General features: G+C 44.2%; 1 protein-coding gene across 2 annotated transcripts in view; it reads right to left on the reverse strand.

The window, feature by feature from the left end:
• Nucleotides 1-17179: 17179 nt before the first annotated feature.
• The window catches only part of Slc22a15 (solute carrier family 22 (organic anion/cation transporter), member 15), a 73778-nt gene continuing 64116 nt past the window's right edge, over nucleotides 17180-26841 (reverse strand). Inside the window, exons 10-13 of one of the 2 annotated variants that reach the window (XR_001783691.2) lie at nucleotides 25642-25714; nucleotides 23538-23726; nucleotides 22901-23256; nucleotides 17180-21946 (exon numbers count right to left, since the gene is read on the reverse strand). Coding sequence is in view for 1 of the 2 variants with exons in the window: in NM_001039371.2 (NP_001034460.2) it covers nucleotides 23176-23256; nucleotides 23538-23726; nucleotides 25642-25714 (343 nt within the window). In the remaining variant the exon portion in view is untranslated. Of the gene's footprint in view, nucleotides 23257-23537; nucleotides 23727-25641; nucleotides 25715-26841 lie in introns of both variants that reach the window. The other variant, NM_001039371.2, reaches the window with a different exon arrangement.

Genomic DNA, 26841 nt, shown 5'->3' on the forward strand with positions numbered 1-26841 from the left:
GTGCCTGAAGCACTGTGCCAGGCCACCAAGAGGGACCTAGTTAACTCAGGCTTTCCTCCGTCCTCAGGAAATAGAAATCCTCATTTTTTTTATAACATGCCAGTTTGAAAAATGGAAACCAGCTTTAGCCCAATTCAATCTGTAAGGACCAGGCAGGTGAGATGGCTCAGCAGAGATAAGCATCTGCCACCGAGCCGGAGGACCTGGGTTCGATTTCTCCCCACCTCCCAGGACCCATATGGTAGAAGGAAAGAGTGAACTGCCTCGTGTGTGCATCCACACATACATAGAAATAATAGATAGATAAATGTAATAGATTTGGAGGACCAATAACATGTTTAATGTCTGCTTTCCAAAGTATTCACAACATTTTATTTATAGTCTTGTGTGTGCACACAGAGGTCAGAGGACAAGCTTGGATGTCAGTCCTCAAGTACTTTCTTTTTTTTTTTTTTTTTTTTTTTTTAAAGATTTATTTATTTATTATATGTAAGTACACTGTAGCTGTCTTCAGATACTCCAGAAGAGGGAGTCAGATCTTGTTACGGATGGTTGTGAGCCACCATGTGGTTGCTGGGATTTGAACTCCGGACCTTCGGAAGAGCAGTCGGGTGCTCTTACCCACTGAGCCATCTCACCAGCCCCCTCAAGTACTTTCTACCTTTTCTGTGAGACAGAGTCATTCACTGTCTCAGGAACTTTGTCCCTTGCTTCCAGGCCTTCTGGGCCCTGCCTCCCATTGCTGGATCCCAGGCATTTGCCTCTGCACCCAGGTTTTCACATGGGCCCTGGGGATCTGAATTCATGCCTTCATGATTTTGAAACAAGAAGCTTATTAACTGAGCCAGTTCAAGGTTTTCAAAAACCTTAAGTCAAACCTAATATTCACTCTGAGGCATGAAGCACCCATCTTGAAAGTGATGTTTAATTGAGTGATGAGGCCAAACAGAAGAATTCAGGTAGAGGCTCAGAGAAGTCAGATTGAATCCGTCATTTTTGGAGAGGAATTTGAGCCAGAACAGCTGAGTTGAACAAGCCATCCAGACCCCAGGAAGCTTATTCAGCAGTAACTCTCAGAGGCCTAGATTAGATTGAAGAGAGGCTAGAAGCTTCCGGGACTCGGCCTAGGTTGACAGACAGAGGCAGCAAACCTCGGAGACGACAATCACATCAGGTGAATAAAGATTTCTTTTGCAACCTGCTTTATTCGCCGAAGGCAGAGGGCCTTCCTGTAATGTGTGGGGTCACTCTCCCATCTTTCTGTTGCACCGGATCACTTAATGAGTCATTTGTCACAGTTCCACCAAAAAGCTGTGTCTTTTCCTCTTGTGCTGAGGTCATTTGACATTTTGTCTGGGTTCAGAAGCAAAGGTTTCCAGACTCACACACTTGTGTGGGTGGGCAGAATCTAAAGTAAGAGTAGACCATGTGGAAAGAGAATAAGATGAGACCTAGGGATGATTTCAGGAGCATATACCCAGGACAGGAGGCATGGCTCAGTCAGTAAAGTACATGCTCAAGGATGGGGGTTTAAGTTTGAATCCCAGAACCTATGTAAAATGCCAAATATAGTGGTCCAAGCTAGTACTGAGGAGATGGAGAAAGGCGGATGCCTAAGGCTTGCTGCTCAGCCAACCTAGCCTATCCAGGGAGCGCCAGGCCAGTGAGACACCCCTGTCTGAAAAAACAGAGTGGAGGAATTCTAAGGAACTATACCTGAGGCTGATCTCTGACCTCCACATTCACAAGAACACACACACACACACACACACACACACACACACACACACACACACACACACAGCTGACTTCAACCCAGAAGGAGCAAAGCAACAGGATATGTGTCTGCACCTGAGGGAAGCCACCTTTCACAGGCTAATGCTGACAGGAATGCTGAAAAACAGCCCAATGAAAACGCGCTAGGAGCCCAGAGTCCTGTTTCTATGAAAGCCACCGCTTCGTCTGGCCGTCTGAAGAACAGTATACTGTTTCCTAGCTACTGCGATCATCCCAGCTCCAGAAAGAGCAGCACCCTCACAAAAAAGAAATCGGATGCTTACTTAACAGTAATGGCTCTGTCCCATACACAGCTGGAGGTCAGCGAGAGTGGGAAAAGCCAGGCTGCAAGGTCCAGCCGGAGAGATTGCCCAGCAGTTGAGAGTCCATATCGCTTATAGAGGACCTGGGTTTGGTCTGGTTTGGTCTGGGGCACCTAGATTCAACAGCTTACAGCTGCCTATAATTCCAGCTCCCGGAGATCTATCGCCCTCTTCTGGACTCCTTAGGCACTGCACTCATACCAGTGCATACCTACATTCATATAATTTTTTAAAAAATTAATTGTTTAAAAAGAGAGGAAGTATGAAAAGTGATTCGGTGTACGCTGGGGCAGACACATTTCCCAGATCCGTGTCCATCTAGGTACAAGATCACTACTATATTTTCCTCATTCGGTGGACTGAGCCCAGAAATCAGCCCAGAGACTTTTTCCACAGAGGACAGCCATCAAAGCCGTGAAGCTCTTGTTATGGCTTGGATAACATTTTATTTGCAAATCAAATCTCTCTGTCTATTTTTTTGGGGGGGGGAGAACATTGTATTTTCATCCAAAACTCTTCCTAATGCCACCCCAGTCACCTGAGGCTGGATATTGTTAAGTTGCTATCACCAGAGAAAGTGAGAGGGTGAGGCGAGCACCTCAGAGGAAGCAGGCACCTCAGGAAGCAGGCAGCTTTTTGCTCCTTTTTTTTCTGACTCAGTCTGGTAACGGCTGACCTGCTCAGCCCAGTTTCTGGGATGCCTGAGTCAGGAGGAAACACCTGGCTGATGGAATCCGTAATTTCAGCTCTTGGACATGCAGAGGAAAGCCCTCTCCTCACTACCCCACCCATTGTTGCTTATGAACCATGACAAATCTGTCTGATTGCTTACTCTACAGAGACCAACATGAGGATATAATGGGGATAAAAGTTTCCCGTCATAGATTTATGCAAATATGGCCATTTAATCTTTGGCAAAGAATAAATAAAACCAAGCCCACTGAAGAAAAGATATTCAACAGGTGGAATGATCAACAAATGGCGGTGAGATGGGTGGTGTGAGCGATGAATCCACTACAGGAAAGGAAGTCAGCCTTTTTTAAAAGACAGATTGGGCATGGCTCACAGACCTCAGGAAAAACACAAACCCTAATGCTTGTAGAAGGAAAGGCAGGGCAAGCCCTGTGACTTTGGGTTAAACAAAGATTTCTCAGGAGTGACAATCCAATAGCGCTGGCATCATTCATTGTCAAAGGGACAGCATGCTCAACAGGTGTGTGTGCACAGGAAAAAATTCTCAGAGAAGAATCACTTTCGCTGTTTAGCTAGCCCACCCTGTGGTGTTCGACAGCAGCCCAGGAAGAGCGGAGCTCTCTGTGGAAGAACTCACTTGTGTTTGTCGGAGCTAGCCAAGTGCATCTTAGGGGCTCCACCCACCCACCTATCAATCATCAGTTGCCCGAAGCCCAGACTGCAGTCTTTCAGCCAACATCTTTGGATACTTTGTGTCTTGCTTTCCTCTCCTTGACCCTAGGTTGGCCTCACCTGTGCTAGGGAAGCATTCTACCACTGATCAGGTTCTATGCACAGCCCGCCCCAGTGTCTTACTTTTCTGAAACATGTTTCTGTTACTTTCCCCACCCCCACAAGCATCAGAGGGCAAGTTTATCTTCTCCCTTTGGTCACAGGAAACTGGCTGAACCACCCGACCCCCAGAGGGCCTCTTGCCCTCTACCATCTGTCTTCAGAAGACTTAGTAAGTACTTCGTAAATAAGACTCCTGAGCTCAGGTGCTCAGCAATGGTACAGGAAGGGGCAGGTGCATCTCCAGGACTTGCGTATTGAAGCTCACGCATTAGCAGCATGGTCCCCAGTATCCTGATGCTGAGAGCAAGTATAGAGCCCTGAAGAGATGGACACTACTAGTAGGTCATTGTCTTAGGGAACTCTGACTGTCCTTGGCTGGATTTATGTCGTTCTCATAGCATCTTGGGTTGGTTTTCATGAGTGAGTTTTTACAGAAGAGCAAGCCTGGCTCCTCTTCATACTCTGGCTTTGTGTCCCACCTTGCAATTATTATGATGCTATCTGAGGAGTCTGAGAGTCCTCAATCAAAGGATAAGGCCAAAAATAAGGGACTAATATGTTCTGGAACCTCCAGCACCAGAATTTAACAACTTCCTTTAAAAATTATCCAGAGTCCAGTATTTTGATACAGTGGCTTGAAATCAGACTATTCAAGTATCCCAATTAAGAACGTACTAAGGGGCCAGAGAGGTGGCTCAGCGGTTAAGAGCACTGACTGCTCTTCCAGAGGTCCTGAATTCAAATCCCAGCAACCACATGGTGGCTCACAACCATCTGTAATAGGATCTGATGCCCTCTTCTGGTGTGTCTGAAGACTACAGTGTACTCATATAAATAAAATGAATGAATATATATATATATATATATATATATATATATATATATGTACTAAAATGAAACTTTCTTCCACGTTTTCCCTTGGGACTTCAGGACTCTAGGAAGGCCCACGATGGATGTACTGGGTTCCTCCTGGGAAAGGTAACAACCTCTCAAAGCAGTGCTGGGGAAAGGTGGCCCTTCAGCTCCGACCTCCACCACTCAGAGAGCACTGTGTGTGTTGTTGACAAGTGATTGACAAGGTCAAGTGCCAAGGCAAGCATGGTGCTCGCCCAGACAGGCTTATCAGAGCATTTGCCGATGCTAAGAAAATAAGACTTGGCCTTTGGGCGGGGTCTCCTTCAATAAACGTGATCCAGGTCAACTCATCCACACAAAGGACAATGGTGGGACACATGGAGGAGAGATGAAGGATGATCCCAGCACCAGTCAGCTGTCATGATGAAACTACTCATAAAATATAACCAGGGCAGTGTCCAATGGCAGGTACTAATTGGGATAGCTTTACTTCCAAAACTTACTGTAAAATAACATGCAAGATTTCTTAGGCCAGGTTTTGCCTACACTTCTTGTGGGGGTCATAGGTGAATAGAGGAGAGACAGGGACAGGCTGGTCCCCAGAACTGTAGGATTCTTGCACTGTTTTCATAGAACAACTCTCACGTTAGGAAGGGCAACATGACACTTCATGCCCCAGTCAATGACAGGCTATCAACAAAGTCCTACTAACAAATGATGTGTGGGCTGTTCTCATCTTCTCTAATGCAGCATCCATCATAGTCACTTCCCAGTGCATTTCCCCTATCACTATGGCAACCCCATCCATCATAAGCAACTAGAACAACAGTATCCATCAGAAGGGAAAAGGAGGCCCCTTAGCTCCAGCTCACGTGGTTTCATTTCCGACAATGACCTTGTCTGCTGGTGAATTCGGATCATATTATTACCCTGGATAGCCAGCTGCTGACACTGGAAGGCTCCAAGGACTTCTGGGCTTTTGGCACAAAGGACTGATCAGATTTCAGTTTCCTTTTTAATGTCCAATTAAGAGCAGGATTATATAAAGCCTCGACTTCTGTAGTCATTCTCTGCCATAAATGAGACTACAACAGTCAAAGACAAAGACCACGCTGACTGACACAGGGCCGCCAAAGGCCCCTCCAAATGGATAGCATGGGGACAGTATACAGCTCAGTCACTCCTGCAGCTCTGTGCCCAGGCCAGCTCATATAACTCCTACTGATTAACTACTTCTAGAAGCTTCCACAACCAAAGTATCTATTATGACCTCTTCAGGTTAATAGAGATGACCCAGTTAGAGATACACCCACTGAGGCATGGCTGAAATTGCTATAGAGTTATAATAGCTTTTCACCATGTGCTGGGGACATATATATATATATATATTCTTCATATAGTTTATAACTCCAAGTTAGGGAAGAGTGCAGATCTCCCAGAAACGCTATAGCTAAGGCAGAAGAATACATAAGTAACACTGCTGTCTGCCCTCATGGGTCTACGGATAACTTGCTTTTATTGTCCTGGTAAGTGGGTTTCACATTTGCCCCTTCAGAGCCTTAAGTCAAGTCTCTCAGGACAGCAGAAGGCATCTGTATTCAGCCGTGGGACGGCACTGTCACTCCACACTGAACTTGGTCCTTCACAGCAGAGTTGTCAATATAGGAGGCAGAAAGTGTCTAGTCAAGGCGGAGTCACTCAACTGCAAGGCAGGGTGGCAGCGAAATGTAAGTCAAATACACACGCGCTGGGCTACTGCTGGCTAGGAAGTCACGGAAGAAGGATTTACATCAAACCGTGAATGGCTGGAAGACTGATGAGATCGTTTAGAAGGAAAGGATGTTCCAGAGAAAAGCAGGCGGAAAAACAAAAGCCAATGGAGTCAGGGCGTCACTCGGGATAGACAGAGACCATCAAGACCTCAAGGCCCCCCAGACTCAGACAGACATCAGCTGATTCCTTTCATTCGTGTTTCCTGGATTTTATGTCATATGCATACATCAAATTACATGCAGACACATGGTGTGACATGGATGCAAAGCTGTCTAGGAGAACATAGGACTGATGAGGGGGTGATGTGGGTATGGGGGACTATGCTCAAAGTACAGAATATGTCTGTATAAAAATGTCCTTATCCAACCTAGCACCATGTACAGTGAGCATACATCAATAGGAATATCTCACAAAGATAAAAATGAAAATCACACTATAAAAATATAGTGAGAGAACAGGTAAACTTTGACAGAATGTATTTTTTAAAAAAAAATAGGAAATTAAAGATGTTTTTCTTCTTTTTCTTTTTTTAAAATTTGATTTAATTTAATTTTATCATTCTTAGTGCTGGGGATAGAACTCAGGACCTCACACATGCTAGGCAAGTGCTCTACCCCTGAGCTACATCCCTAGCCCTGAGAAATTAAAGACCTGTCAATCTGGGGGATTATTTCCTGAGTAAAGAAAACGAGCTCTGTGTGTTTTGATGTTTCTTGTTTATTCATTAATTCCATTTATATTTCAGTATTCAACTCTGTTGTAGCATTGTGACTTAATAACAGAGACTCTTGATAAACAAAACAAACCACAAACAAACAAACACACAGTGTTTTGGCGGGCCCCAGGGGAGTCAAAGGGGACTTGAGGTCCTGTCATCTGCCGGGACCTTACCTGCTGCGACCTTCCCATACTTCCAGGACCAGAACCTCATCTGTTGCCGCATTTCCATTTTCCCGGGCCTGGTTCCTGCCACTCAGCCCCTGTACCAGTCTTGCCTGATGAGTTCCTCCAGATCAAGCCTGCCTGCACCATCTCCATGGGCCTAGGCCTGGGTGCAGCTCACGTGCTGGCCTTGCCTAATGTAGCTTACAGCTTGTTTCCTCAGTAGGTGAACACCAGCACAGAAATCCACAACTGGGCAAAAAATGCAGAGAACAGTTGCTTATGGGATGTGCTGGCATCTACAACATAATCCCTATGCTTGAGGCGCAGGGAACATTGCAGAAGGGGGTATAGAAAAATTGCAAGAGCAGGAAGACCTGTATGACCGCTGTGAGATAAGTGTCCTCGGGGCATTACAGAGAAGCTGCAAGCACGAAATCTCAACACTATGGTCACCTAAATGAGACCAGCATGACAACACCAACTGGACTACCATTGTGGATGGGGAAATCTCGCAAGGCTCTGAAGAGCTGCAGGCAACCAATGCCTGCTGAAAGAAGCAGACTCAGTCTTCTCTATGGTCAAGCCCTTGGATCCATTATGCTATCCCCAGGGGTCAGCCCTAAACACATGCATATGAACAACACTAAATAGACTCAGCAGGCTGTATGTACACCCACACGCACACACACTTAAAGATGAGGTCATGAGTTGGAGATGGTTTGGGGGAAACATGGAGGAGGCATTAGGGGAGAGGGGGAAGGGTACTCTGAGTGAAATTCTCAAAAAATATTTTTTTAAAAAAATGTCATAGCCTTGCAGCGGTTTGGTGGCCCCTTCCTAAAACCTTTTCCTTGAGGGGATTTTTCTAAACAGTCACAAGCAATCGTTTAGTTTCATAACTGCCCAAACAAATGGACAATAAGACAAATGACACATTAGTGAAGAACTTAAGAAGAAAAGTCAGGGAATGGGACACCTATAGAGACTTTAGTAAGCATCTACCTATATCTGAACCTAAAAGTCCATGCTTGTGTGAGCCCAAGGCTGAAGAGATCCAAGGAGGCCCCAAGTTCTCAATTCTGATGACTAAAGGCTCTGTACAAGCAGGAAAAGATGAAGTCAGAACTGCCTGCATCCTGGATGCTTTCAAAGTCACGGGCCAAACTGAGACCCTGTCCAGACAGCCAGACCCAAATCCTCATGAAAACAGTAAGGTGCAAGGAGGCCAGAGCCCCAAACCCTGAGCAAGACACTAAATCTCAGTGGTTGAACTTCTGACTCCTTCAGTTGCCAAGATCTTCTGCTGTCTGTAGGAACTACAGAAATGTAAGATTCAAGTGAGAATGTAGATGAGCCATTACTAACGTGGTGTATCATCACACGAGGGGGCAGATTGTTAGAGGCTCAAAGGGTGATGGCAGAAACACAGTGGTCCCAACACTTCTCAGTCCTCAACAGAACAGGAAACAGACACACCATCAAAATAAAGACAGGGACAATCCTCTCAAGTGCCCACCATGACAAAGACAACCTTAAGACTTCTAAAAAGTTACACTTGCACGTCAATAGAAACACTGTGTGCTAAATAATCATGGGAAGGAGGAAATTAAAGAGAATAATGAAAAAATCAACAACGGAGACACTCACAGATGTGTTCACTGATCTAAATAAGTAAAAAGGAAAAACCGACAATAAGCACCCAGAGGTCAGAGAGAGAGACACAGTTACGGAGGGCTACTCTGCAAAACCTTCTGGCGATCCACTTAAAACCAGAGCTAAAGAGATGATGTCCCAGAAGGCAATTAAGGAAACAGCTCGAAAGCAGTGAAAACCTCTGTAAAGGAAACCATTATAAACTGCACAGCTGTTAGTTTTGTCTCTGCAGAAAACGCTGAGCTGGCTCTTTTTATTCATGGTTCTGTTAAACTTTCAGGAAGTGTAAAATTCATGTAAACATGTATGTATTCTGAACAAAACACCAGAGAAACACAGAAAACATGCCCAAGCTGTATCCAAACTTTTTATGTGGAAGGATTCTGTAATATTTGCTGATTTTTTTTCCTCTAGAAAGTAGGAGAGACAAAATGGTCCCCATAGGGTTGAAGTAAGTCTCCTGTCTCCTCTCTCCTACAGTCCATTTCCTTTCACCCTTACCCTTCTGCCCAAGCTGCTAGAAGCATTTGAACCTTCTGGATCCCTAAGGCCTGAAGGTTAGGATGCTCTTTCTTTTCTGAGATTAAGCACAAGACCTATCTTGAGGTGAGCCGTCCCGCTGAGCTCTCAGCTCTAGCCCAGGATGGCTCATTTTATTGGTGGAGACAAAATGAGTAGTTGTACTGGCTGGTTTTGTGTGTCAACTTGACACAGGCTGGAGTTATCACAGAGAAAGGAGCTTCAGGTGAGGAAATGCCTCCATGAGATCCAGCTGTAAGGCATTTTCTCAATGAGTGATCAAGGCGGGGAGGGCCCATTGTGGGTGGTGCCATCCCTGGGCTGGTAGTCTTGGTTCTATAAGAGAGCAGGCTGAGCAAGCCAGGGGAAGCAAGCCAGTAAGAAACATCCCTCCATGGCCTCTCCATTAGCTCCTGCTTCCTGACCTGCCTGAGTTCCAGTCCTGACTTCCTTTGGTGATGAACAGCAATGTGGAAGTGTAAGCCGAATAAACCCTTTCCTCCCCAACTTGCTTCTTGGTCATGATGTCTGTGCAGGAATAGAAACCCTGACTAAGAGAGGAGTGAACAAGTGGGGGAAAGAAAATGCTCAGCACATTCAAAACTAGGTAAGGCTAGACCATCATGTCACTCTGCTTCACGTATCAAAATAAATTCCAATGAAACCAAGAAGTTAAACAGAAAACTGGAACTAGGAGTAAGAGATGAGCTCATATGTGTGGGGGACTTCTGTGGTCAGTACCTCAAACTTCTGATAAAAACTGAAAACTTCAACAGGTAGGTAGGGGCGGCACAAGCCTTTAATCCCAGGACTCTGGAGGTAGAGGCAGGCAGGTCTCTCTGAGTTTGAGGCCAGCCTGGTCTACAGAGTGAGTTCCTGGACAGTCAGGGCTACACAGAGAGACCCGGTGTCAAAAGAAAAAGCAAAATGAAACAAACAGAAAGCATAAAACTTCAAAATTAGGAACCATGAATTTGAAGAAATAATCTTCAAAGAAAAAAATAGAAATAGCCCATATTTCTAGGCATCAATAATATGCAAGGTAAGTGCTAACATTAAGGCGGTCCCTTAACCACACAACAGACACCCCCACCACAACTGATAATTTGACAAAGACCGGGGAATTTTCCAAGTGTTCAAAAGATTGTGAAAATTCTGCCTTCATATATTACAAATAGGAGTATAATCTTGTATAAATGTTTTCATTATAACTTACTAAAGTGTGCCTACTGACCCAATAAGTTATCAGAAGGAAAAAAATAGGTGGGATACTGTCTGCGCACCTCATTTATATGAACGAAAACTAGACAGGAGCTGAATAAGTAACCGTTGGAAATTGGCTAAATAAACGACAATACGTCAGGTAATAACACTCTGTGGCCTTTAAAAAAGTAGTCTAGAAAAAGACAATTTACTACTAAAAAGTTTTCGTGAGAAACGTCACAGAAGCTTCGGAGTGACTCTCTCTGGCTAGTAAGGTTGCCCTGAGCTTTTCTTTGTTTCGCTGGGACAGGATCTCTCCTTTAGCTGAGAGATGGATGGCTTTAAACCATAGGTTCTCAAACTGTGGGTCACAACCCTAAGGGGTCATGTATCAGATGTCCTACATATCAAACAGTTGCATTATGCTTTATAAGAGTAGCAAAATTACAGTTATGAAGTAGCAACAAAAATAATTTAATGGCTGAGCGTTACCACAACATGAGGAACTGTATTAAAGGGTCGCAGCATCAGGAAGGCTGAGAGCCACTGCTTTGAACTCTTTAAGTATCCCAGGCTGGGCTTGAACTTGCCACCCGCCTGCCTCAGCCTCTCCAGAGGTAGGATTAGTCATTTATAACACCACGCCTCACTAGTGTTTTTAATGTTAGCTTTTCTTGTGTTCCCCAACATAATGTTTTTAATAACCAACAGTTGTCATTTTAAGAAAAAAAATATTACAAATCACAGAACCCAGTATTCCAAGATGGTGGCATTGAGAGGGCTCAGAGAGACATATAAAGCAAAAAGAAAACAGCGTACACACACACACACACACACACACACACACACACATACACACACACACACACACACACACATACACACATACACACACACACACATACATACACACACACACACACACACACATACACACATACACACACACACACACACACATACACACATACACACACACACACATACATACACACACACACATATACACATATATACACATATACACACATACGCACACACACACACACACACACACACACACACACACACGCACACACACACACAGAGCCCATGAGGGAGCCCGCTGTATCAGCTTATCCCCCACTTACCGCCATACCTTCACGGGTCAGTAGTCCTTTGCTGGAGGAAGTGTTTGTGTGTGTGTGTGTGTGTAACCCTCCACCCCTCCCATCAGAGGCAGCAGCCAGGCCCAAGATTCTTCAGAAAAGTGGGAGGGGCAGTCAGCTCGCCCCAGGGGGCAGGTGGTTTTACAGACAGCCCTTCCCAGAAAATGACAGGTTTTCCAGGACCATAAAGAAAAGGGAAATGACCTCATAAATGTCACATTTGCTCAGTTACATTATTAGTTGGCAAATCATTACTAGTGGCTCTAATCAAAGTAAAAGGCCACTTTAAATATATATATATAAGAAAAACAAAAAAACACCAAAGCTCTAAGACTGCTGGGGCTTCACCCTTGGGCCTTTTTCATAAGCTAAGCACAGAATCTGTCACCGAGCCATACCCTATTTTATATTATTTTATTGAGGATGGCTTGCGGCTGCTAGATTCAAGTGATCTCTTATCTCAGCATCCTTATTAATTGCCATGGTAGGCATGAAATGCTGGTCTAAATGAAAAGCATATTCAAAAGCCATCACTTTAAAAAAAAATATCTGTCATGACTGGGCAGTGGCGGTGCCGATCTTTAGTCCCAGCACTTGGGAGGCAGAGGCAGGCAGATCTCTGAGTTCAATGCCTTTAGGAAAAAAAAAAAAAGCTCGTTGACAGATCCCGAGGGACACACCTTATGATACACCCTACTATGTGAGATATTTATAATTATCAAAGCAGATACACAACTTAAAGGCTATTAATGTTTTCTGTTGCAGGCAAGGAGAAGGAGGAACCACTGCAGTCTAGAGACATTATTTTTACAGGTTCAGTTACTAAGAGTTCAGGAGGCACTAAAGTGTCTCTAGAGAATATTTTGAACTGTTCCAAGGTTGAACAGATACTGACCACAAAATAAATGGATGCCCTGTGCAATGTGAAGCAGTTTTTGATGGCCTCTGAAAGGCCATATTGTCTGCCCTGGGTTACTAAGTGTTCTGAGGAGAGAAAGGAGAGACACTTCTAAGAGCAAATGTTCCCCCTTACATTTCTTCTCCACAGCATGGGCTTTAGTCTTGATGAAAGTGCTGGGGTCAGGCTGGAGAGATGCTCAGTGGTTAAGAGCACTGACTGCTCTTCTGCAGATCCTGAGTTCAATTCCCAGCAACCACACGGTGGGGTGGCTCACAACCACCCGTGATGAGATCTGATGCCCTCTTCTGGGGTGTCTGAAGGCAGTTACAGTGTACTTATATATAATAAATAAAGAAATCTTTTAAAAACATGCTAGGGTCATTAGAAGTTATACATTTCTTCAAAATTCTAGCCAATGTTTCTAACATCTGACTTCTCAAGCTAATCGTCCCCTCAGAAAGCAAAGGTTGCTGTTATTAGCCCATTGCCCAGACTCAGATAACTGAGGTCTTCCCTTCCTTCCTGAAATATGTCAGCTCCTTCTGCTGTCTTCCCCATGTCCTAAGCACACAAACTCAGTCAGGTCAAAGACTGGGAAGTCTCACTCATACCTTGAGATGCCTGTCTCATTGATTTTTGACTGTCCCAAGGCCACTACAAAGTCTTAGTCCTCACATTTCTTGAATGGACTCAAATGTAATGCGGGTTAACAGTGTCCCCAAAGTGATTAATAAGAGCAACCCCTAGAGACAGCCCAAAAGTCGGCCATTGCTGTAACAACATCTTACTCTCCACAGCCAGTTAACGAAGGCTCAGACTCCTGACAGGCCATGTAAGTGAATACATAAATATCTTCCTCCACTGATTTAATACTGAAGAGAGAAAAAAAAAAACCCTTCATGCTTCCTGAAAACATGGGAACCCTTAACTGATCTGAGTCCTACATGCTAGCCCTGCGCAGCAGCCTTCTGTTCTAAGAGCCAGGGGTGACGTGGAGATGTTGCTAACAGTCTCTCAAACAGCATTGCTCCTGCTTCAATTTTCTCCCTTCCCCAGGAGGCAGAAGCAAGTACTTGTGTGAGCCTTGCCATCCTCCAAACAGGTCTAGACTCAGCACTGCCACCCATGGCTGTGACCCTGGGAAAGAAGGTCCCCGGTTTCCATGTTTTCATTCACCTGACAATTTTAAGAACAATATGGCAGAACCCTGGATGGTCTTATCACGCTAGCATGGAGGTGGAACCCTCTGAACAGTACTGTGCCAGGTCTCTTCACTAACCAAAGCCCAAAGAAAGATGAGTTCAGGGGAAAACCAAGCACACATCTGCCAGTGCAACACATGTTCCAGTGAGACTCGGGATAAGGCAGATGCTCAAGAAATCACTGAATAAATATGATTCTTCCTGATGCTCGAGGGTACTAGAAGCTACTTGGGTCTTCTGGTCATTTATCTGTGTCCATACATGAGTAAGCTTCCAGCTCCGAGAGGCTGGAACACGGGAGACCAGGTTTATGATCCCTGTACCCCTCACTGCTCACGACAGCATCACGGGATGCCAGCCAGCTGGGGGTACTGAGTTCCCTCTTTGAGTTACCTGTTCTACTTATTCCATGTGCCCTAACCTCCCTCCTTCCCTCCCTCTAGTTTTTCCCCCCTCAGGCTCACCCTAGGGTGGCAGCTGCCTAAGGCCCCTCCTTGCCATCCCGGGTCAGCTGACTCTGTATCTAACCCTTCCCTGCCCTGTAATCAGGACTGGAATGATCATAAATTCCTTCCCCGTGAAAGTGAGTCTATGAAACTGGTGCTGCAAAAATCTTGCTGAGTCAGCAGTGTGGAGCTCCGCAGCAAAGAGGAATCGAAGATGTCTCAAAGATGTTCTGGGGCCCATTTACTAAGGGGCCTTTTTTTTTTTTTTTTTTTTTTCCTTGAGGTGTGTCTAGATGAAAAAAATCAACACAAGGGCTTATCAAGTGTTCTCTCAGGCCACTCTTCTAGCTGTTTTCATTCTTCTGACTATTCTAAAGTTATCTGTATTTAGGTTAACCCATAAAAGCCAGCTTTTGAGGACTAATGAAGAACTCTAAATACTGATTTAATAGGGGTGATTTTAAAAAATTTATTTATCTTCAGATGCCTGGAAAATATATCACAATTTTTGCAATTAGTTTGCAAAGAATAAATTGACCCAACTGACAGCATTCCTGAAACTCTGACATGCTATTTCTATTAGATGAGTTATTAAAGAGACACAAATGATACAACATTGATGCTTAGATCCAAAATTCCTCCAAAGAACACCTTCACAATGCAGCGGCTGCCTTTGAGGACAGAAAGAAGATCAATTAAACACACAGTCGGACACATACACATATATCACGTGCACCATACATACAACCACACATACAACATTCCTACTTCCTGAATATCACACATAAACCACATAGACAACATACACGTATCATATATATTATATACACACATTCACACACGTACTATACCATCTACACACCACACATATACAAAACACACATTTACAGACAAATATCCACTATACATGCCCCTTATACATATTACATATACCATACACACACATACCATTCTCTCAGATAACTCCACACCACACATACAGATACTGTAGGCAAACATATATAATATACACATACACATACTCATCTCCACAGAGCCTATGGGCTAGTAATGAAGACATCGTTCTTTTAAGTTACAAAGTTAGCACTAGCATAGACAAGTATACACTGCTTTAAGAGAACCTAAGTAAACAGTGAACCACAGGACTGACCTTGCTAAGGCAACTGCCGAGCATTAGGAGACAAGTGGAGCGGCTGAGGGCTAGTATGGGGGCTAGTTCAGTGGTAGAGTGTGTGCTTGGCGTGCAAGAGGTGTTGGGTTCAAGCCCCAGCATCCACACCACGAAAAAAGTACAGCAAATGAAACTCAGAAATCAAGACTTGTTAGCTACAAAGGTGTTGTGGACCACTCAGCTTATTCTTTCAAACAAGAGCCACACTGGCTCTCAGGGGGGACCATGGCTTAGCCACGTAGGTAGAGAAGATCAATGCACAGAGATTATGGCTGCTATCCATGGTCTCTGTCTGCCTTCTCTGGCCAGTTAATCATTCCATTAAATCTACAATACGTTGAGCTACTAGATCAATAATAGTTGATCCACAGGTTCTTTCTGCTTGATGTCTTAATGACACATACTTCAAGAGATGATAGGCTCAAGTCATTCACATTCCAGTCCCCTGAAGCTGCCTTAACGTTTATTGCGAGAGATCCTTCTGAGCTGTGATTAGGGCTAAGGCCTTCCGATGGGAAGATTAGATGGAATTCTTTGGCCTGACTGATGATTGCACAGGAGCCAGGTTTTGAGGGAGGCAGGAGAACAGACGGGGAATAAGGCTCTTCAGTGACTGGGAGTGATGACATCAGAGCCAAGGAACACAGCAGCCAGTACTTCTTGATTGTCTGTCAGCAGGAATGTTTTCCAGATTCTCTGTTGCAAGCTTCCTTCCCTCCCTCTGCTGCTGCCCTGCCACTTCTCCATCCTGGGAACTTCAGAATCAATATTTTGTTCTAAGTGCTGTATCAGAACAAGCATAATATTATAGACAGACCAACCCATTTGGGGTCACTGTTTGGATAGTTTGCATTCTCAAAGAAGTAGGGGTGGCATGTGAGGCTCTAAAGCATTTGGTGACCCTGGTTAAATTTTTTCCCCCCTTCTAGAATCGTCCTCAGGGAATTGAGTTAGAGACCTTGATGACAACCTCAGGGTATTAGGACTTCGTGAAGGGGTTGTTTGGCAGATGGCCCTCCAGGAGTAGGCGCTATCCTTTTCATTCAGATATGCAGGCCTGGTGCCTGCTGCACAGTGGGGGCACACTAGCATCCACACATGCTGAAATGCATCTGTAATCACAAAAGTGGCTGTAGGAAGCGATGGGAATCTGATATGAATATGCCCATCAAGAACAGCACAGCGTCGGCCACCCTGAAGGACCCCTCTGCAGGGACAGATAGCTACACCAACTCCTGAGTGTCCGTAGAGGTATCTTTGCACGTCTGATGCTTCTTCCTCAGGCGAGCCTCGGGTCCTGCAGGGCATCTCCTCAATGCCCTGCCCACTCCTCTGCTCTTGCATTGGGAACTTTTTCATTAAATTCTTCTCTAAGCTGAGTGTATGTGTGAATGTTTGCACACTATACACAGCCATTTAATTCCATTTCTTCACTTTATTCTCTGAAGCAGAGATTCTGAAGAGCTAGTTTTATTCACAACCAACTATTCTACATGGTCTAGGCAGAGGTCTTTTAAATAAATCTCCCCTTACTATTTCTAATACATAAGCTTTTCTAAGCTTTATAAGTGCTAGAATTGTCCACATGTTTCTGCAAATGCAAGGCTCTCTTTTTAGGAGAAATTCAGGTCACCATGTGGCCACGTGGGTAGACTTCTTTATGGAGAAAAGGAACACCTCTTCATGTGGTGGAAATAAGCACAGAACTTTTGTATTTGTGTAACATAATAGTAATTCTTCTGATTGGAAAATATGGCACAGAAAGGAGAGAACTTCATTTAGTAAGTACTCCAATCACTCTTTAAAGAAATAACTTTATTCTTTGATAATTTTATATGCCTCCCAGGTCCTCTTTATTTCCCCAACTTCATATTCCTTCCTTTTAAAAAGTTAGTAACCTGTCCACTCCAATTTGTGCTATTTGTATACTTCTGGAGAGGTGGTAGGGCATCACTGGAACACGATAGATCTACCAGAAACCACAGCTTTAAAGAAAACCGACTCCCTCTCCTCCAGAGTCACTCACTCTTGAGACCTTCCCACCTCAGTATTTAAACATTTTTTATTGCACCCTGTGCATATAAAATAGAGTATATAATTCTCTGAATTGTCCATGTATACACACATACACACACACACACACACACACACACACACACACTGTTGTACAATTAACAGTGGCACAGTGGGACTTCTTTGGACACATCTCTTTGCACGTATGTGTACTTGGTAGGAGCTATGACAGCATGTCTTCTATAGCTGCATACTCTGACTTAATGTATTGTGAATCATCCCAGAATCGTCACCAGCATTCTTTTCTCTTCAGTGAATCAGTATGGTGTAGATATGGGTTATCTGTGTGTACATTCAAATATATTCTTTGTCACTGCAAAATTAGTACTTATGTTACACTAAAAAGTTGAAGGAAAAAAACTATTCCATGATTATAGAATTTGCATATTTTCAACCTGACTTGCTAAGAATACGATTGAACAATTTTATGCTTATATCATGATGTCAGTAAATTCCTTTTTCTTCAGTTTCAATCCTTGGTAGTCTGACTCATTTTTCTGAAATTTTTTTGGTGCTACTTATCTTTTTTGATTAAGATTACAATTCATAATTTTGATATCTTAGAAGTCTGGTTATTTACTTTTTTTAAAAAGAATGTCTTAACTAATTTTTAAAAAATCTTTACTTTCTGATGTGAATTCCAACATTATTTCATGCCTATGTAAAATGTTATTTTAATTATCATTGCCACTGACTATCAACATCCCCAGTAATACTGCTTGAAAGAAATCAAATGGTCCACCATTATGAAGCACAGCCATAAAAAGCAGCTCTCTACCTTACTTCCATATTTTAATTTCTGCATTTGATAGACTGAGGCCAAATTGCTTCAAGAAACATAGCTGCAAGGGAGTCCAGGCAGTGTACATTTTTAGCCCAAAGCTTCTGCAATACAAGGAAAATGGTGTATTTCAAGTAGGGTTACAACTTATTAATGGCTCATAAAGTTTACTTATGTCACAAATGACAATAAAAATGAAACAAAATTACATTTGTTTTACTGTTGAATTACATTTTATGAAAGTTATAGACATTTATTTTATATTTTATTTTTATTATATTTTATTTATTTAAGATATTTTACATATCTCTAAGGGGAGAGAATATATAAAAGCATTTCTTAGGCTGAGGAACTGGTTCAATGTGTAAAGAGCCTCCTATGCAAATATGAGGACCTCAATTAGGATCCATGTAAAAGCTGGATGCAGCAGTAACATCATCTTTAGCATCAGTGCTCAGGAGTGGAAGCCGGTGGGTCTTGGAGCCTCCCTGGCCAGCCAGTCTAGCCAGAACGGAGCGCTCTAGATTCCATGAGAGACTGTCTCAAAAAATTATGTGGAGAGCAATAGTGAAAAATGTTCAACATCAACTTCTGGTCTCCTCACACAGAAATACACAGGCACACATAAATACATTTTTAGAAATATTGTGTATCTGGTGTGTGTGTGTAAGATATATGTGTGTGGGCATGTGCATACCACAATGCATGTGTGGAGACAGATAAAAAGAAGTGTGGAGTCAGTTCCTTCCTCCCACTTTTATGTGGGCTCTGGGGACCAAACTAAGGCACCAGGCTCGCATTGGCACTGCAAGTGTCTTTACCCACTGACCCGTTGTCCTGTTGGCTCCATAACAGTTTTGTCTTTTTTGTTGTTGATTTTTGGTTTTGCTTTTTTTTTTTTTTTTTTTAAGATTTCTCTGTGTAACAGCCCTGGCTGTCCTGGAACTCACTTTGTAGACCAGGATCCATAACAATATTAACTGTGGATCAGGATCAAGTAGTCCGCAGACTATGGTTCCAGGAGATGCAGATGCTGTGTGCCACTCACCATATCTACATCACACCTCTTATTTCACTAAGGAAGCTTTTGTGGAAGTCCTAGGACATATACGGGAATGAGTTCTCCACTTCTGTTATACGGGGCCCAGGCATTAAACTGAGCTTAAGTCTGAGCCATTTCGTTAGTGTTTCCTGTATTCTTAGTCTGTTGGTAGCTTTAATTTGGCATGAGTATTGAATGCTGTGCTCACTGAAGTGTCATGAATCTTTCTCCTCTGATGTACCCCATGCATGAATTTTCCAGAATTGCACCATCTTTGTATTCTGCAACACTGTTCTCCTGGGTTCTTTTTAAGTCCCTGACTTGTTACTTGTTACAATCCATCTCACAGATCACTGGTGACTTCTAGTAGGTTCTTCATTTGTCAAAGTTGTTACTGTACTCCTAATGTACTCTATATGAACAAAAGGACTGTATTCTGTGATCCTTTAGTAAATTCACAAAGGGCAGGCATTAATTCCTGTTTGTTTGTTTTTTGTTTTGTTTTTGTTTTTGTTTTTTGTTTTTTCCAGACAGGGTTTCTCTGTGTAGCCCTGGCTGCCCTGGAACTCACTCAGTAGACCAGGCTGGCCTCCAACTCAGAAACCCGCCTGCCTCTGCCTCCCGAGTGCTGGGATAAAAAGCGTGCGCCACCACGCCTGGCTGTTTGTTTATAAGATTTATTTATTTGATGTTAGTACACTGTAGCTGTCTTCAGACACATCAGAAGAGGGTATGGGATCTCACTACAGATGGTTGTGAGCCACCATGTGGTTGCTGGGAATTGAACTCAGGACCACTGAGCCATCTCTCCAGCTCCCTAATTCCTGGTTTTATTTAGTTAATAAAATACCCTGATCTTTGTTACCTTTGCAAACTAAGGACCAACGATCAACTACCTGTAGGAAGAAGTCCTACTGAAAAGTGGAATTTCAGTTCCAAAATTTTACATGACAGTTACTTGAACATGTGTGCACTAAGAGTATAAATTGTGCACTAAACTGGACGGTGCCTATCCTGGCCACAGTCACCCGCCAGTGCCCCAGATACTATACTCTTCTTGTATTTTGTGTTCATGCTGAGAATTGAAGAACATCTCCCTTGCTCTGGAGCCGCTGAAGACCAGAAGCCATGCTGTGGCTGTGGTTTCAACACAGCATCTGAAACTGAAGCACGGTAGCTTTGAACATTCTTGTCACTTTTAAGGTTAAAAATTAAGGTTAATGTTCTCCCCCAAATTTTTCTCAGACTGGTGTTGGACTTGTTAGTTACGACTCTTGTCAGCTCAAAGGGGAAATTCTTATTTAAACTCCATGTGTTTATTTATTCATTGATTTCCATGTATTTAGGTATTTTAGGTAGTTAGTAGTATGATACCTTATGACTTTTCAGACATCCTTACTGTTTCTTTAAAGATGCTTTTAACAGACTATCTGTACAAGCAAAATAGGCTACCTACCAAGTAAGACTTCTGTGGCTTTGTACCATCAATACTCATTAGCAGCCATCATAGGGAATAAAATTCATCTTTACAAAGGCAGAGAAATAATTATTAAACTGTGCTTAGAGGACTACCCAGGGAGAAGAAAAATGTAATAATTTATCCAACAAGAGCAGCTGACAGCCAACCGGGCCTTATTACTTGCCACGTAATTCACCCTGTGGTCTGTCCTTCTACCTCTAGGCTGGGAATTACCTGGAGTTCACTTGCTTAGCCAGAAGCGGCAGGAACTTCAGCAGCAGCAGGGAATGAATAAAAAGCCATGGCCCTGCTTCTTCTGCAGCTAGACTGACGGATGCACTTTCTAACTTCTAGTACCAAATTTTCTCTGATGGGTTATTGTAGCTCTTTGTATTCTATATTAACTGTATCCCCTCAAAACTGTTTGCACAAGAGGGTCTGCATGTAGCTTCTGGGGACCTGCCCCCAGTTAACTGTGATTGGTAATTAAAGATGCCAGCAGCTAATAGTTGGGGAGACAAGAAAGAGGATTGGGGTTTCCAGGGCTTGGGACCTGGAGGAGGAGGAAGAGCAGAGCAGCACTGCCTGAGAGTGAGGGCCAGAGAGGCAGAGCTACCGTGTAAAGGTCAGGGGCAGCCAAGATGGAACATAGGAACTAGTAAGTAGTAACTTGGAATTATCGGTGGGAGGTAGAGTCTAACACCATGGAGGGTAGGCAGTTGACCAGCTATTGTGCTCCTTAAAGCATATTAAAATATAAAGGTTGTGTGTGTGTCTTTCATTTGGGAACAAAAACCATTGAGGTGGGAAACAACCTTGTGTAGGGATATATTAAAAATAATACTCCTACAGGTTACATTATATAAAAAGAGTTCAATAACATTTATATATATATATATATAAAATTTATATATATATACATATATATATATATAAATTTACTGCTTTATTTTAAATACTTTATTTGACAAGAATCAAGAGTTTCTGGAAGTCCTTTTCTTCCTCTCCTAAGGAGAGCTGACCTCCATTTCCCAGAGAGGAGAGCAGCAGGACTTCGTGCTTTGGAGTGTGGGACACCCTTTACTGGAATTTGCGGATATGATGTCGCAGGGAGTTCTATAATCTTTCTGACAGCTAGACACAGGATCACCTATGGGGTCTTCACAGCATCCCGGCCAGGCATGTTCCTCATACTGGTAGAAACAGCTCCTCCATACCCAAGGGCACAAAGGAAAAATTATTTAACAGTGGAACAGACCAGTACAGTAAAAGCCCAGACAACACAGAGGAGTCCAGGAACATAGCTGGAGGCAAAGAATGCAGGCTTGCACAGTTTCCAGGGGCATCTACAGAGCACCTTTCTACTCTGTGTGCTTTCTACTCCCAAGAGATTAGCAGACACAGAAATCCTAAACACACAGCCGTTTCCCTGGTCGGGGCGTGATCGATTGATCGATTGCCCACATGTGGACTCCTGGCTTATATGCCATTTGAGAGTGTTCAAGTTTTGTGAGAGACAGGTTATGATTCATTTGGAAATCCACGGAAGCACTCAATGAAAACCCACCATTTTCTTAAAAAACAAAAAACCCTCCACCCTGCCTTTTAAATAACCAGTAGAGGCTGATGCAGGGCAGAGTCCAGCCCTGGTGTGCTGTGCATGTCCCTTGTTGCACACTGACGACACTGTGAGAGACTCTCCCCTCTTAAGTCATTTACAAAGTGCTTAGCGTGTCACTTGCTCGCCACCCTCAGTCTGTAAAGTTTCCTCGTTGGCTGGGCATGATTTTGAAGTTATTGCTGATGCTAGAATCTCACAAAGAAAAACAGTCCCCAAATGCATCCAAGTGGGGGAAAAAAATCGCATGACGCAAGCGTCAAAGGGAGCTTCCCTGCCACAGCCAGCCCTCTGATGAGAAATGCTCCGCTAATTCTGCCCTTTATTAGTGAATGAGCACAGACTAAAGGCACAAGCTGCACCAGCAACCAATGAGCTGGGAACCAGCCAATGAGCTGATGGGAAGCTGGGAGCTCTGTACACATCAACCTGCACCAGAAGATTCCTGGTGGGGGAGAAGCAAGTGACAGGGATGCTTGCTAGGAAGATGACATCTCGGGGAAGGTCTGGCTAACCCTAGTTAAAGTGCGAGCAGTTTCACACACCTGCTCTTAGGTCCCGAGGAAGGGTAGCAGCATGAGGCACCAGTCCTACAAGGTGGATCTGAGCTGTGCAGCCAGAGGCGTGGTGCTGAGCTCAGCCCCAGTCCCGAACAAGTCAGCAATGACTCCCTCAACGCAGCAAGTTCTCCCTTTTGGAATCTCTCCTCCACCGCCTCTCCCATCTGGAAAGCGTCAGTGTGGGCTGAATACATCTCTGGTGCTGAAGCTGAGGCACTAAGGATGATGGGGCTCTGCTTCTGGGCAGGAATGCGGGCTCTTCACTTGATCATCTGGGTCTCCTCATCTGCATCATAGAACTCTTCCTCCTCCTCACTCTCACTGCTGACCTTGTCCAGGGGCTGCAATGGCAAAGGAGATCTTGTAGAAGTGATCATGACAGGCCTTAATGAGAATTACCACCCAGGCACTCACAGTGCAATTTTGCTGTTGTTTTGAGACAGGGACCCATGCAGACCAAGTTAGCTTCCAATTTTCTAAGTAGCTGAGATCACCTTCTGATCTTCCTGTCTCTACCTCTCTAGTGCTAGGTTTACAGGGGTGTACCACCACACTCAGGTTTAGATGGTTCTGGGGATCAAACCCAAGGGCACCTAGATGGTTACAGCATGTGTCTCTATACCTGTGGAGGATCCAAGGTCTGTAGAGATAGCGCTTCCTCTCCTAACCTCCTATATGAGTACATTTGAAGATCAGAAAATGTCTCCAGCAAAGGGCTGTTCAGAGTCTCTGGCAATAGCAGGCTCAGGAGGCCTGAGGTCAGGCCTGTGGCTCCAAACACGATGAAGGGCAGAGACCACTGTACTTCCTTCTGTGGAGACAGGAAGTGGAACAAAACCAAACAAACCATTCAGCTTCTCAGCAGGTGACATCAACAGTTGGGTGATCAAGAACTGCCATGTTTACTGTCTAGTCAGCACCTTCCCACAAGAACACCACACACCATGTTTTCTTTGCTCTAAGATAGTTATCCAGGGAAGTCACATAATGTTTCTTCAGGCATTTAGTGATAGGTCTAAGTGAGCCAAAGGGCTAGACAAGAATATGGACGAGAAGCCTTGGGCCAACCATGTCAGACAAAGCATGGCCATGGCTCTCTGTTAGCATGGCAGGCTCACACTGGCAGAGTTCACAGGAACTCTCAAGTCCAGCTTCCACCTGAGGGAAAAGTCTGCCCCACACTGATCTCCACATTCTCTTCATATGAAGACGGCCCTGGACTATCTGCTGATAATAAACTTTGCAGTGGTCAAATGTGTTATAATGTTCATCATTGAGAGACCCAAGATTTAAAAAGTAGAACCCCTCCCCCCAAAAAGCCCCATGGCACACAGAGTTCATAAACTATTTGAGTTGAATATGGTGCAACTGCTTCAGAGATACAAAGAGCATCCTCAGAGAAAGTCGATGATGCCTTTCAATACACAGGCTCCCAACCATCATGGGCTGGCTCTATTGGTTAGGGTATTTCTTTTCAATGTCCTCTAGAAAAGCCCTTAAAGGCAGCATCAAAACCCACAGTGTAACTAATGCCTTAATGATATTTTATTATATAATAGTACATTGTGATATAATACTCTAAAATATATTTTAGGATTTTAACTGTGTGTGTGTGTGTGTGTGTGTGTTTGTGCATGCACAGATGTGCTGGTGTCCACAGCAGTGGTGGAGTCCCTGAAGTTATAGGAGGTCGTGAGCTGCCTGACATGGGTGCAAGGATCAAACTTGGCTTCTCTGTAACAACAGATGTGTTCTAAGCCATTGAGCCTTCTCTTTAGTCTCTTTTATAAACATCCTAGGATTCAGTGTCTTTGTTAGTTTACATGAGAAAATGTCCTGGACCCTACCCAAGAACGCTGAATAATGAAGGGCCATTCTGACCTTCAGAAGATACAATATCATGGTTACCACATGTCTGACTCTGAGACAGCTCAAGGTCCCATGCCTGATCTCATAACTGTCTATCAATTAAGACGTGTATGGTCTCAGGGTTGAGACAGTCTGCAATTTTAGAAACAACCTTTACTATGAAAGCTGGGGTCTATAATAGCTTGTCAGCTTCATAAACAGGGCTTGGGCTACCTGTAGGACCCTTTCTCTCAGATCTACTGTTCATATCTGACAAAATCCAGGAGAGACCTGCAAGGGCCCCTAGGGCTTTCACAGGACCTGGGCATTTAAGACCTGGAGGGTTTTAAAGGGGTCATTTGTTTCCCCTGATCCCCACCCTTGTTTTGGGTTATAGAATTTTTAAAAATGCCCAAGAGGACGGGGCATGTGTGCTGCTAGGTGTGCTTTTCTTCCTGTTTCCCCCCCCCCAGTTGTGAGCACATACTCAACCTACTTCTAAAACACGTCTCATCTTTAGAGCTGATGACAACGCCTATCTCTTACAGCGATGGTGAGGGTTATATGCAGTGCAAACACTGCACAGCATAGAAGATTGATCGTACACACTAATTGACTTCTGAATGTTGATGGAAAGGGGAATGCTGGTATCACCAGCCCCTCCAGTGGGTCCATGTGAGCAAACAGTCAGACGCACCAGGGGTAAAAGCCCCAGTCCATCCACCCTGATGGAGGGCAAGGCTCTGCGTCAGACAGGCACAAGCTCGGCATCTGCGCAGCCGCTCTTGGCTGAGCTTACTCATTGCCTCTCTCTACACAAAGCACAAACGAGTGGGGAAGCAGAGGGCCACAGGCAGAGACAGGAGGTACAAACCAACCAGGGAGGGGACGAAGGGGGCAATGATCCCACCGACTCGGGAGAACATGGAGCACGCTCCCAGGCCAACGTTTCTGGAAAGCAGGAGAGAAACAGAATTAGTTAAATGAATACAATCACTCAGTCTCAGGGGGACAATGTAAAGATCCGGGGTAGGAAGAACACAATGAGCCAGACACAGTAAGTGCCTAAGGACAAGGACCCCATTAGACCTTTCTACGAGGCGAGGCGTTCCGTAATGACATCACCCTGTGCAACAGCACTAGACACACGAGGCGTCTCAGCACTTGAATGTGACTCATGAGAATAAGGAAAGGAACTTTTATTTTAAGAACAAGATCTTGCTATGTCAGCCCTGGCTGGTCTTGAACCGTGCCAATCCTCTTGCCTCTGCCCTCATGCTCTTCGAACTGAAGATATGGGCCACACCATACTCAGCAGAAACTGACTTTTAAAAGATGTATTTCTTTTTATGTATCTGAACGCTTTGACTGTACATACGTGCACCATGTCCATGCCTGGCACAGACCGGTGCAGTCAGAAAAGAGGTGTTGGATCCCCTGGGGCTGGACTTTCAAACAGTTGTGAGCTGCCATGTGGGTGATGGGGATTGAGTCTGGGTCACCTGCAAAGGCAGCCAGTGCTCTTAACCACAGAGCTATCTCCAGGGCCTGCAATCTTCATTGATTTAAAGTCACATGAGGATAGCAGGAGCCATATTAGTCAGAAGGTGGACAGAACAAATATCTGAGCATGTCTCACGGGAAGTAGTGAACTTTAGTTCTTCCATCAGTTATGATACCCACAACCCAGGCTCTGTGATCCAAAATCTTTGACTTTTTTCTTTTTTAACTCAGCTAGCTACTAAAAGTCAGGCGTGTCAATAGGAAGTGATGCATGCACATTGTGAGGTAGCCCACAACGTGAGCAGTTTAAGCAGAAAAGGCATTGAGGGAACAGAGAATGGCGCTGTTTCCAGATAGGCTAGGCCTCCACTTCTGCCTCAGCCCCACTGTTAGCATGGAAAGCCTCCTTGTGTGGATGGGGTGGCTCCCAAGTTACAGAAAAGGTTGCAGAGACAAGATGAGAAGACGCCAGCAGAGCAAGCTGCTTCTGGGAAGACTTCAGATCAACAGGTGGAGAGCATCCATAGGCTGCTTGCTTGAGGAAACAGAAGGGGTTCTTTCGAGTGCTCTTTAGG

The sequence above is a fragment of the Mus musculus genome, chromosome 3 (genome assembly GCF_000001635.26).
Source record: "Mus musculus strain C57BL/6J chromosome 3, GRCm38.p6 C57BL/6J".
Classification (NCBI taxonomy): Eukaryota; Metazoa; Chordata; class Mammalia; order Rodentia; family Muridae; genus Mus; species Mus musculus.